Raw genomic sequence first — 12,940 nt, forward strand, 5'->3', positions numbered from 1 at the left:
TCCAAACCAAAGCAGCAGGTCTCGAGATAGAGAGGAGGGAGAGTGGACGTGGTGGCGCGGGGACCTGATGCTGTGTGTGACATGCACACATCCGGTTGATGGACTATTTGCTAGCGACCGAAATAGTTAGTCACCGTGACTGTGGCAGGCAGGGAGTTATTTTTTTTTTTTGCTTTTTTCTTGCTGTTGACGCATGATGAAATTAAAGCGCAAACGATTTGTAAGTTAGCGATCTTAACAGTGCGAGCTGTACGTTTTAAAACCACTGTTTCATAAGCCTTTCCATCCCTGGTTTAAGTGCATATAAGAGGCTTAACGCTCTCCGCTTTCTCTGCAGCTTTCTCCCACCCACAAATGCTCCGTGTTTCTGTAGTGAACGACTACATGCGTGGATTTGTCTATTTGATTTGGCACACGCATTTCTTCAGTCTAAACAATACAGCTTAATTATTTAAATATATATTCGTGTACATATTTGGCCATTAATACTTCCTTGTACAAGTCAAGATACAGTAGGTCAAAACTTACGTGCCAATCTGTTAATAAATACCAGTATTCGCAATAAGACTAACTGTATTTTAACAATCAAACCTGAGGAAGCACTTGGCGACAGTGGTAAGGAAAATCTCCATTTTAACAGGAAGAAATATCTGGCAGAACCAGGCTCAACCCAACTCTGAGCAGCCTGCAACTATTACAGCAGTGTAACTAAGGAAGGGTTTGAGGTCACCTGATTCAACCATCACTATAAGCTTAATCAAAAAAATAAAGTTTTAAGCCTAATCTTGAAATTAGAGAGGATGTCTGTGTCCCGATTCCAAACTGGGAGTTACGTCCACAGAAAATGGGCCTGAAAGCTGAAGCTCCCATTCTACTTTTAAATACCCTAGAAACCAGTAGTAAGCCAAAAGCCTGAGAGCAAAGTGCTCTACTGGGGTGAGATAAGATGAAGATAGATGGGGCCTGATTATTCAAGCCTGTATGCTTGGAGTCCCCGTCAGTACTTTCACTGCAGCATTCTGGATGCACTGAAGTTGATTAACTGAACTCATAGTGATGGCGCTCCAGTAGCAGTGTGTGTGTATGCAGCTGCGATCATTGCAGTTACAAGTTTGTTAATGTTTTTAAGAAGTTGTATTTTTACAGCTTAAATTCCTACATAATTTCCTACTCATACTCAGTAATACATGAGAAAAACAAAACACGACACAGTTAAGTTAGAGGTCATTTATTGTTCTCTCAAGGCGAATGATATGCAGTAAAAAAGCCCAACAGTCATAAGTGAAGCGTCAATCCACAGGCACTGGGCGTGGAGTGTGACTTTTCCAAGAGTGTTTTTGTAATTGTTAGACACTACAGTCTCTATAGTTTGAAATAAGCCTCTTTTTGGAGTGAGGAAACATCTCTATAAGTGTGTCTGTGTCACTCTGGTTCTGCTTCTGCTTCCTGCATTTGCTCCTCTGATGCAGAGGGCTCGGCAACATCAGTATCATCTTTGATCATGGTGACCAGCGGGACTTCGTTTGCCTGGGCCAGCTGAGGGTCTCTGAAGCTCGCGCAGGCTGCCTGGGGGTTACTGTGGTTGGAGGATTCATCTGCTGACTCAGCAGGAGACTGGGCTCCTCTGTCCACGGTCATGTCCCATTCCTGGTCTGAAGGCTGAGGTAGACTGGCCATGAGTTCCTAAACATGCACGGCACAACTCAGCTTAGACACTGATAATAAGCTTTTCTCATTTAACATATAAACAAGACTGTGAACATACCTGCTGCCTCTCCAGGTCATTGTTCCTCACAGCACTGAGCAGGCTTTTTGTGAAGCTTGCAAGATCCTGGTACTTTTGTTTTTGGTTCTCTAGCTCATTCTCCAAGAACTGGACTTCCTCATGCTGAAACAGAAGGATCCAAACAAGGCAAAGAATCCATTCAGAATTTAAAATAATGCTAATTCAGGTTACAGCACATTTACCATCGTGCATTTTATCTTTGCCGCTTTTACAGCACCGTGAGCAATGCTTTGTGAATGTGTCACAGTCTGTGTGGGTGTTTTCACCTTGAATTCCAGCAGGTTCTGCATTTGCTCAAGGTCCGAAGCCACTAATTCATCCTCATCGGCTTCCTCGTCCTCATCGATCACTTCGATCTTCTGTTAAAAAACACAGACATCAAATCACTTTAAACTCTGGAAACGAGCAAAGAAAAATGATTTCCAACAGTTTCGGTGATAATTATACCCTTATACACATTACATGAAGCCTCTCCTCAATTAAGTAAACAATACATCACCATCATCCTCGTCAATAAATAATCCAGAGAATGAGAATGAAAAGGCTTTTACAATTATTTAAAACTAATTCATTTAAAACCTAATAACCCAACAGTCATCTTAATCAGTGCTCTAGAACTATTATTTAGAAAAATGAGCTGAGGCAGAGAAAAATAAATACAATTATTGGCTACATGGTGACCCTTTAATCACAACAAGCTAAGATAAAAAAAATGTGCCTGCGATTGGTCAAGAAATGTATTCGTAAGCATTGTATTTGTCACTAGGTTGCTTTTGATTTTATACACTGCTACATTTCTCCTGGGTACTAATTAAAATCCTCTAAAGCTTAATGTATGAACATAATATTAGCTCTACTATAATGTTGAAAAGTCCCCTTTGAAAAAAGGCTGACTAAGCACATTGCACATTGTGATGTAAGTTTGCGAGTCACCGGGTGGCAACCTTGAAGACTCAGAAAAATGTAGCCACTGCTATGTGCAGTTCCTTTAATGGAGACCTGAGGCTGTTTCTAAAAGTGAGTTGACATCCACAGACTTGCATGTTAAGATCTCCAACATTTTTAAAGCTTGTACTGAAACACATTATAAGGAGTTAGCGGTTTAGTCTTTCTGGTAAACAGACTGCACTCCAAGCATCCCCTTTAATACTGCAGTGAATTATAGTTGCTGTCAACCAAACTAGCTTCAGTTTTAGCAGACAACTCTCAGCCTAATTGCTAAACTCATATCATTACATGTTAATATGAATTCTACAAATCACAAAAGCTAATGAGGCTCTAATATAAAGAAGAACTCATAAAGTACCACATTATTGGCCATTGGAGCAGCATTGGACAGATCGTTTCCATCCTCTCCATCCCTGTGTTGTGAATCGATGGTGCCATCTAGGTTTGAGATAGATACTGCGTAAATGCCGGGATGCACGGTTTGTACACAGGATGTGTTAATGTGCGGACGGCATCAGCGGCCTCACCCTCAGACAGGCACACAGAGCCGCCATCGTTCATGTCATCTCCGATTTCAGGGGTTCTGAGGCGCTCCTCGTTAGGGCTGAGGGACACTGGCGATTGGTTTCCTGGCGATGAGGTTGTGAATACAGCAGGCCCACCTTTGGGTGGAGGGATTTCAATACCCATCAGACGGTACTTCCTCCGTCTGTTACTGATCCATGTCTGTAAATCATGTGAGAACAAATGGGAGACCGGGATAAGTATCAGCAGGTGTCCGGTATATTTCCATACCCGGATTTTCTATGAGTGCGCTTATTAAACAAATGGACTGCCTCTTTGATCTGTAACAAGATTCTCTAACACTGATTCATCCAATCACCAAAGTCAGAAGGCAAGGTCAGATGGTGAACTGCACCAGTTGCAGCAAGGAAATTATTTTGCAGTGATCTGAAGATAGTCCTAATTTACTGTAACTCTGAAGGCAAAAGTTTTATTCCTTGCAATAAATATCCTTGTAAGTGAGATGGCACAGGGTCATGTGTGTGTGTCAGGACTTAGAGACTATATTTAGTCTACCAGCATTCCTGCTGTGGCCCTGATATATAACAGCATGACTTTTACACAACATTGTGCAAGTAAGTTAGAAAACCTGACCCAGAAAAGTTGTTCTTTTCTCCTTTCTAACAGCCCTCAAGAGCTCAGACAAGTTAAATAGTCCTGTTTCCACTAAATGTCATAAATAAGTGAACAACTGAAGACCCAAAGCTTTACCATTTGTTTTGTAGCGTATGCAATGCCATGTCTCTTTTTTGATTCTTCCAAACCTAGAATACATTAAGCTATTTCTTTCTTGTTGAGTTGGCTACCTTGACTATTTCAGTGTCTACATTGAGTTGGTTTGCTGCAGCGCTGATCTTCTCCCTGCACACTGAGCCCAGGCTGGTCATGCCTCGGTCCCAGTAGCGCTTTAGCTGGATAAGATCCCCATCACTGAACTGGGTCCGATCCTGCAGCTGAAAACACAAACACCTGTCTGACTACATGTCTCGCATCTATAATTGTATTACTTATTTCCAGCATGCTACATGCGTGCATAAATGTGGTGCTTTAGAGCGCTTACTGTTCTCTTTCTGGAGTTGCTAATAACCCAGGGGGCAGCAGATACACCAACTGCAGTCTGCACACAAAGACACGCAGGTTAAATCTGTCAACTCACTTAAAGGGACGAATGTACCAGCAATAAAACCGCTCCTACTTGTGAGCTGGATTCCCCTGTAAGTGAGGTCTGTGCTGTGAGGGAGTAGCTGCCCTGAAGCAATGCGGGTCTGGAGCTCGTCATCGGAGGTGTGTGGTTTCCTCGCACGACAGACACTTCGGCCCCGATTGGGCTGGCTGACGTCTGCTCCCTGTGGATGTGTGTTTGAGCGGCCATATTTGCCAACTCTTCTTCCCTTTGCCACTCATCTTCTTCATCTCCAGTTTCCATGGCAATGGAGAAGTTATGACTGGTGTCCAGAGGTGCTGACCTGTGGGTTTCCTGGCTTTTACGAGCTGATTTTGGTCCGGGTCTGAGGCGGTCCCTGTCGCCCTTTTCTGACAAGGTGAAAACCTGCTGAATACGAGGTGTGTGATCAGAGGAGGGGCCGGCGTTGTGAACTGGCAAGGAGACCCGAGTTTTCTGCGGAGCAGGCGGCTGAGGTTGTGGGTTGGAGTGAGGTCTGGGCTGAAGCTGAGTCTGGGATTGTGAGGAAGAGGACCAAGGGCGAATTTGCGCTGTACCGTATTGTCTAGTCCAGCTGTGAGGTACTACCCCTGCTCCTGCGCTTACCCCCCCCTCCCCAAGGGATAAAGCGCCTTTTCTGACTGCAGTGTAGACTAAAGGCCCTGAGGCAGAAGTGAGGGATGGGAGATTCTGAGAAAGTGACACTAACTTGGAGTGGACGGGTGAGGAGGAGGAGGAACTGTTCCTGATCTGCAGCACCTGGTTCATCAGAGATGAGGATGTGTGCGCAGAGAGGTCAGAGTCTGACTGAGGCGGTGGGGCCGCGGCTCTCGGTCGGGACTGAGGGCCAGGGTTCAGAGAGTAGATCCCTGTTAGTATTACATCATTGTTGTTGTTGCTTCCACTGCTTAGGGGTGAGGAAGATGAGGGCGGGGAAGGTGTCGACGACACAGAAGGGAAGGACGAGGATGGAGGGAGAAGGTGCACGCGGTTCTGGATGCTCCGCGCTGCAGTCATGTCAGCAGGAAGCAGCGCTCCTACTGCTAGGCTGTGATTGGACAAAGCACCTCCGGCCAATGTGTGATTGGAGAGCATTCCCCCAGCTAGTCCATGACTAGATAAGGAATGAGACACCCCTCCATTCTGGGGAACCTTGGAGGCGAGCTTACGCCTTTTGTTGCCAACCCATGTCTGCAGGGAGAGAGCAATCAGCTCAGTAACATCACTTAAAAAAGCATTCTGCAAAACATTAGGGGAACTAATTCTGCTAAGTGAGGGCAATAACTCATGACTCTACACTAGATGAAGAGCTCGCATAGTATAGATCTGACTCACTGCCTTGATTACCTGCTGCGGCATTACATGAACATTCCTTAATAAAAACGAAACAGAGCATAAATCATAGCAAAGGGTTCCCTACTGCTCGTTCACACGCACAAGCACATTTTATGGGCCTACCCGGACAACACTGAAGTCCAATTTGGCCTCCTGAGCACACTGCAGTATTAGCTGGAAGCAAGACTTGCTCTGATTGGTCATCCCATTCTCATAGTAACGTTCCAGGATCCTCTGCTGCTCAGCCGTAAATACTGACCGCAGGTTCATCTTAGGGGAAAAGGAAAGATAATTACTACTACTAAGTCCCAGCTCGCGGAAATTTTAATTATTTAATTATGGAATTTTCTTTCTTTGGCTAAAACCAACAGAAACTCTTGATGTACTCACCGTCTGCAGGCCACGCCTTTGTGGCCACGCATCCATTCTACTGCTGGAGGGGAACGGGGCAGCCATGCAGATCAAAGCGAAACCTCCGTATTTCTACATTTGCACTATTTTGTTTGTGCCCATTTTGTCTCAGTGTACCCGACGTGCCGCTGGGTAGTGTGGCTGAGGAGAAAGCAAAGCAGACAACACCTTCTTGCAAAGTGTAAACAAAGAGTATAAATAGTAAAAGAAAAGGAAAAAAAAACATTACTCCATTTAGCAGTGTGGATTGACAAAAAAAAAAACCAGAAATGAAATCACTTTTATCACACACACACACCTATATACGTAACAAAAAAGTCTTGAGCCACCACTCGTTTCTTTATATTTTGCTCGGAAAATAGGAAATAAGTGCAGTGATTAACTGAAACACATATGGTTCACCTTATATAACTATATAAATACAGTATATAAGGCAAAGACAGAGGTACAGCTTTAAAGCCAATACTTGGTGCAACCACCTTCATTATTCAGCACAGCCTGGACTCCCTGAGCCAAACTTTCTTGTCATTTCTTCAGGTAGTCTTAAGGAATAGTTTTCCAGGCTTCCTGAAGGGCATTCAAACCTATTCTTTGCTTGTTGGCTGCTTTTTGTTCTGTTCTGTCAAGACCATCCCACAGTGCTCTAATAATGTTGAGGTCTGGGCTCTGGGGAGGACAATCCATGACTGATAGTGTTTTTCTATCCAGGTATGCTTTTATCGCATTGGCAGTTTGTTTTGGGATCATTGCCATACTGAAAAATGAAGCTGTTGACAGTCAGACAGCTTCCATGCATGACAACACCACCAACTGAAATGCAGCACCAAACCATGACAGAGCCTCCATTGTATTTTACAGATGGCTATAAATCCTCGCTGTCATACCTCTCTCTCATAACTGAACCAGAAATTTCAAATTTGGATTTGGCACTCCATCAGACCTGTTGCCACTGATTTTCAGTCCAGTTCTTGCTCTCCCTCTTTCTCCTTGTTTTCCTTCCTTACCTACGACTGAGACCATTTCTAATGAGGCTTCTCTGAACAACAGATGATTCAGCTGAAGGTCAGATGCATTTCACAGGTCCTGTGTTAGGCTTTTTCATCATTTTTTTCAACCTCTACTTGTCCAATTTCCTCACATTTGTTTTTGTTTTTTGGATACACTGCACACCACACCAAGATATGCCAAGTTGTCAACTAACCTCTCGTTAGCAATCACCTGTCAAACTCTGTTATGTTTGGGATTTTTTTGTGAATTAAATTAAAGAAATGACAACAAATTATGTGATTCTGCAACAGACTGCTAGTAACAAATAACATTTTAACAATTTAAAAACAGTTCTTTGCTAAATTGTTATGTGTAGATATGAAACCGGTTCATCCATTGAGTTAAGAGCCTTTTTTATGCTTGAATGAGTCATAGTCAAGTGGTTTAAACAACCAAACAAACAAACAAAAACAGCATCTCTCTGAAAATGCTCAGGTGCACCAACTGGATTGGAAAAGAGTGAAAAAAATAAACAATTTCAAAAGAAAAACATTGAAAATCTTGCAGAACTATTTCTCGGATAACTGCAAAATTAAAAGACGGTCTGGCTCCTTGAAAGCAGAATGCAAAGGAAAGAGGGCACAGGGCATAAAAGTTATAATAGTCCAGTACTATAATAGCATAACAGTATTCAGTCATTTGAGCAGCTGCGTAATTTTAGTGCAGTTAAAATACTCAAAATACTAATCAAAACAAGTACTTGTTTTATCAAATGAAAACCACTAAGAGTACTTTAATAAATCCAAAATTCATAATTACATACTTATAAATGATAACGTTATGCCTGACTTTTGGCAAAAACAAAACAAATGGTCCTGTTGAAACTCCTGGTAATTGTTAGAGCCATTCAGCCTTCAATTTAATTGTACACACCGTCATGAGTAATGAAGTGGCACACAGGTAACCTTGTCCATTTGTTACAAACTGATTTATTAACATGGCTGAGTTAAATGTGAGACTTTTAAATGTGTGCAAGTTTCGTAGCAGTGCTGTCCTGCGTTAGGACGGGGTCGTGAGGAAGAAAACAGCGGTAGCCAAATTAGCGTAAAAAAAACCCACGCGGACTTTCACAGAGCTGGGAAAACAAAGGCGAACAAGTTTTAAAGCAGAGCTGGGAAATGTTTTGTTTGAAACAAAAGTCACATACGGGAATGTTGTGCGACCAATAAGCAGGCGGCAGGTTTATTTTGAAAGGCTGACTGCGCATGGCTACAGTCAATATGGAAACATTAAGGAGAGAATTAGCAAACAAATTGTGGGCACGTCAGGAAACGGCGGATTCCGGCGCGGATTTACCGCACGGGAGGCTCGTGCCATAACTTTACGGTCGAAAACCCGCACAGTAAACTGACCGGGTAAGAACCGCTTTGTCACAATGGCAACACAGACAGCCTACGTTAGCTTGCAGGCCCGAGCGGCCATGTCTGAGCCAGCCAACGTTAGCTAGCATTAGCATAGCTCTCCCAATGGATAGCTGCAGCTAAACTTTTCCTTCAAATCTGTGATTTCCCGACCGCGGCAGGATCATTCTCACTGACCCTGGCTTCGAGCGGATGCCAGGCTACAAAGCGTTCTGGGGTACCCTGAAGCAAAAAGGAAAAATCACGTCCCTACATACCATTTTTGATGTTAAAATCAGACGAACGCTCAAATTCAGCAGATTTCTTCACCAGTCCCCTTTGCTAGACAATGAAATCAGAACGTCCGATCATCAATTCTAATCATGATTGTGACGTATTTGCAGACAGGAGCCAATGGGAGCTCGAGATCATCGCTGTCACGTTCGGAACAGGCTGAAAACTGAGCACCGTAGTCCCGCCCACCATTGACTTTGTTCACAGGACTGCTGGAAGGAGGAGGTCACAGACATGGAAGCAGTGGAAAGTTTGGGTGGGGAATGCCTCGTTTTCTCTTCACCTGGATATCTCTTACTTAAACTGCCCTCTACAGCACTGCACAAGGAGGAACTGTTTCACTACAGGCTGCAAAAAAATAACACAACAACCCCCCCACGCACACTTTGTTTGATTGCAGATGTGTTTAGAGTTCTGGCTAAGGTCTTCATGAGTTATTATACGTTTCGCTGAATATTAGAATTTGCTTTTGGAGATGTAAAATCTACACTTATAAAACTTTAAGATGGTGTAAATATGCACATATGTTTTCATTATATGAATTTGTTATGATAATGAAGATACAAAACATATATATGTGAACTGAATTACTGTTTATAGTAATAAAGTTTAAGCACCTCATCTAACATAAGTTTGGATGCACTCTCAGCAAGGTCCACAACGTAGCTGATTTTCAGTACCTGTTACAGCCAAGGAGTTTATAGGTAACACTAACAATCAACACGGAGACTCGGTGCTATAAAAAAATAGGTGCTGATTTCTATTCAATTACCATTTTTGGACATAAACGAATCACAGCAGCAGTCACCTCAAGGTGCTTTTATTGTAAGATACCTCTATAATAGAGATTTTTCTGTATGAGAAACTGATATTTGATGTTTGTTTTACTTTGAATCTATGACAATGAAACAAAGACTTGCCTGTCAATTGCAAATATTATAAAACAATAATTGAATCTCGTTTTAATTTAGATGACTTCTAGAGTCATTATTAATATAAACTGCCACTAAGAAGGGTCACGTAAGCACTTTGTACTGTTGCTAATTTTTTTTTAATTCTGCCGAATTAATTAATTAATTCTCTCAATAAAGATGTCTCTCATTCCTAAACGATGACCTGAAACGGTATCTATCGTGAGTGGAAGTTGGTGGTGTGGATGTGTGTGGAAGCGGGCGCTGCTGTAATCCATGACGTCACCTGGTTCCCAGGTACGCAGCAGGGGGCGCTGTTCCTCCCAGCTAGGGTCCACACAGCGAGCAGCAACGCCTGACAAAGTTGATGCTGATTTCCTCACAGACTGAACTTTAAAAAAAGGAGGAGGAGAAGAAGAAAAATCTTACACCTGCTTGCCATGTGATGCGGCACGAGCTGCTGACGCGCAGACGTGGTATTGCAAAGCAGCGCTGACGAATTCTTTCTTTGCTGGGAAGAAAAAAAAACATAATTAATGATCATTTCTGAAAATTTCCACAAGTGCCCTACTTATACCGTCTCTTGTATTCAGTAGAACCTACTGCATTTCATATATTATTTATCAGGGTGTTGCTGCTACATAGTCTGCTGTTTATTTACTGTTTGCATTACCCCAACCCCCAGACACCCCTCCCACATTGTGTATATGTACATGTGTATGTAAGGCAAGGAGGGAGGGAGACCGAGAGAGATCCTCCCTATATGGTGTGCGTTGCACCATTCCCTGGTCTGTATTATGAGTGGTGGCCCTAGTGATGCTGCAGCGAGGCGGGCTGGAGGGGGAAAAAAGAGGAGAGGAGAAGGAAGGGAGGGGAGGGGTCGCTCCATCCCCTGTGCGCCCACCGAATCCACTTCTCACAGAGCGCGGGGCTGCTGGCTGGCGGGAAGGCACGAGAAAGAGAGCGAGAGAGTGAGAGAGCGAGGGAACGAGAGGAGGGAGGGAGAGGGAGAAGCGAAGAGAGAAGAGGAGAAAAGCGTGTGTGTGCGTGTCCGTGTGTGCGCGTGTGGATTGCACCACCGCATCCAGTTCACCGTTTTCTGCAGGCGGCCATGCTCCGATGGAGAGAATAAACCCGACCACGTCTGGTTTCCCCTCAGATTTAGCCACTCCGCTCCGTGTTTCCAGATGTGACTGACAAGTCGTTTTATGTCGCCCGCATTGAGCTGTGCGCCGTTCATCTCGGATAGACTGTGACACCATGGCTTTGGTTATGGAACCTATAAGTAAATGGACACCAAAGCAGGTGCTGGACTGGATGAAAGGTAATGTTGGATACCCCACCACCATCTCCCCCATCCCCCTTTTCTCTTTCTTTTTTTCTCCCTGTTGCACCATGCTCTAACGTTTTCATGCTGCTTGTGGTTAGACCGACGATAACGATAATGATGATGAGGATGGTGATGATGATGGTGGTGGTGATGAGTAGCAGAGGGCCACGCTCTGTGCATGTGTGTTCTCCTTGTCCAAACCTGTACCCTGCGCCAGACCACTCGGAGACTGATTAAAGTCACTAAAGTGGACCGAAATGCGTTCGAGCATGGATTCCCCCCCCCCCCCCCCCCCCCCCCCCCCCCCCATTAAGAAGCGGGGACTTCAGGCTTCTGTCATCTGGCTTGCTTGAGAGCGCATCTCCTGCAAGCCCAGCCATATATGGCAGCGGCGGCGGCATCTCTCTCATCAATGAATGCTGAAGATATGTCATCTCCGCTCACTGGCACATGCCCTTATCAAACCCATGTCACCTCTCGCCGTGCATGTGTGCGCGTGCCAACCGTGCGTGTGTGATTAATGTAGTTAGCTGCATGCACCCGCCCCCGCCCCCTCCAGTGGCTCACGCCAGCCCGTTTCAGCACCGTGGACAGCGCAATGCCGCCTGCCATATAAGGCAAACGCAGCGATCACACTCGCTTTTTTTTTTTTTTTTGCTTTTTTCCCCCTGCTGCTCGCTTTGCTGGCACGAGTTATGTCCCTTCAAAGCGACAGTATGAATGAGTAATCCCTAATCGTGCGTGTGTGTGTGTGTGTGTGTGTGTGTGTGTGTGTGTGTGTGTGTGTGTGTGTGTGTGTGTGTGTGTGTGTGTGTGTGTGTTTTTGGTGGCGGTGGTAGGTGGTGTTCTCACACACATGGTCATCTACAGAAGCTGTGAGAGAAACTGTGGTAGGCCTATTGACAGACAATAGAAATGGAAAGGGAGGGTGTCCGCAACCCCTTACTTAAGAGGATGACTTAATCGCTCCTTGTTTGATGACTCAGACTGTTACAGGAGTGTAACAGATACTTTGCGAGTGTGTGTTTGAATTATATATGCAGTGGCCAGGTTCGGTATTTAATGTAGAGATGTGCTCGATCCCCAAGTCCCTGTGTGGCTTTTTGGGACCACTACTTTCCTCGTGTGACGGCCAAGCGGTGATCTCTTGGGTTGGAGAGTCAAGGTATAGCCAACACACCATCTGAGTACGCGGAAAGGGATTATTTTGGGATGCGTTACATTAAAGTGATTACGACGTTGTTCCAGGTTTTTATGCTCCCCTCTACCTCTACCTCTCTCTTTCTCCTCGGCCTCAGCCAGTGGAGCTCCAGCTTCATGCTCTGATCCGTGGAGTGCTCATTCGGCACTGCATATTAAGAGAGGCTGAGCGGATTTCTTTTAATGTTTTTGTTTGTTTGTTTGTTTTATGTGAGATTACATGGGGGCAGGCCAAATCGTGAATAGATATCGCAACTTGGAGAACAGAAACAGAACACAAAATAAAAAGAAACATTTGCTCACAAGATGTCGAGAAGCAAGTGATCAGAGCTTTTACCCCCTTTTACAGAGCCAGTGCCAACAAAAAAGTGATGTCCACCTTATTTGCAGTTTCTCCAGTGTAAACAAACCCTCTCTCCACATGTAGCCCAGGTTCCATTTGATCAGCAAGAAAAAAACCCTGAAAAACAGAACATAACTGTTGAGCTGGTGGGTCTAATTTCCACTGTCATGTTGTGATCGTCATTAAGCCATCGCATCCCACTGCAGTTTAAAAGCTCTCAGTGTGGAAAAGAAAAAAACGAGGAAAGAAACTCAGTGCCACGATTCAAA

General features: G+C 44.3%; 2 protein-coding genes across 2 annotated transcripts in view; one reads left to right on the forward strand and one right to left on the reverse strand.

The window, feature by feature from the left end:
* Window positions 1–1,232: 1,232 nt before the first annotated feature.
* On the reverse strand, window positions 1,233–9,179 carry hdx (highly divergent homeobox). Its single transcript, XM_085368745.1, has 11 exons — window positions 8,872–9,179; window positions 6,186–6,347; window positions 5,919–6,065; window positions 4,494–5,651; window positions 4,359–4,415; window positions 4,105–4,251; window positions 3,262–3,460; window positions 3,093–3,172; window positions 2,053–2,145; window positions 1,766–1,888; window positions 1,233–1,683 (listed from the first exon to the last, which is right to left on the reverse strand). Exons 2-11 carry the CDS (start codon window positions 6,249–6,251, stop codon window positions 1,423–1,425), a joined length of 2,331 nt encoding a protein of 776 aa, XP_085224871.1. The 5' UTR covers window positions 6,252–6,347; window positions 8,872–9,179; the 3' UTR covers window positions 1,233–1,422.
* Window positions 9,180–11,058: 1,879 nt separating this feature from the next.
* Window positions 11,059–12,940, forward strand: part of LOC146638476 (connector enhancer of kinase suppressor of ras 2) — a 69,625-nt gene continuing 67,743 nt past the window's right edge. Inside the window, exon 1 of the mRNA XM_085368747.1 lies at window positions 11,059–11,122. Within this exon, the coding sequence (XP_085224873.1) occupies window positions 11,059–11,122 (64 nt within the window). The remainder of the gene's footprint in view (window positions 11,123–12,940) is intronic.

Source organism: Diplotaxodon limnothrissa, linkage group LG2, assembly GCF_057381915.1.
Source record: "Diplotaxodon limnothrissa isolate DT_005_m linkage group LG2, D_limnothrissa_male_GT1.1, whole genome shotgun sequence".
NCBI classification, from domain to species: Eukaryota; Metazoa; Chordata; class Actinopteri; order Cichliformes; family Cichlidae; genus Diplotaxodon; species Diplotaxodon limnothrissa.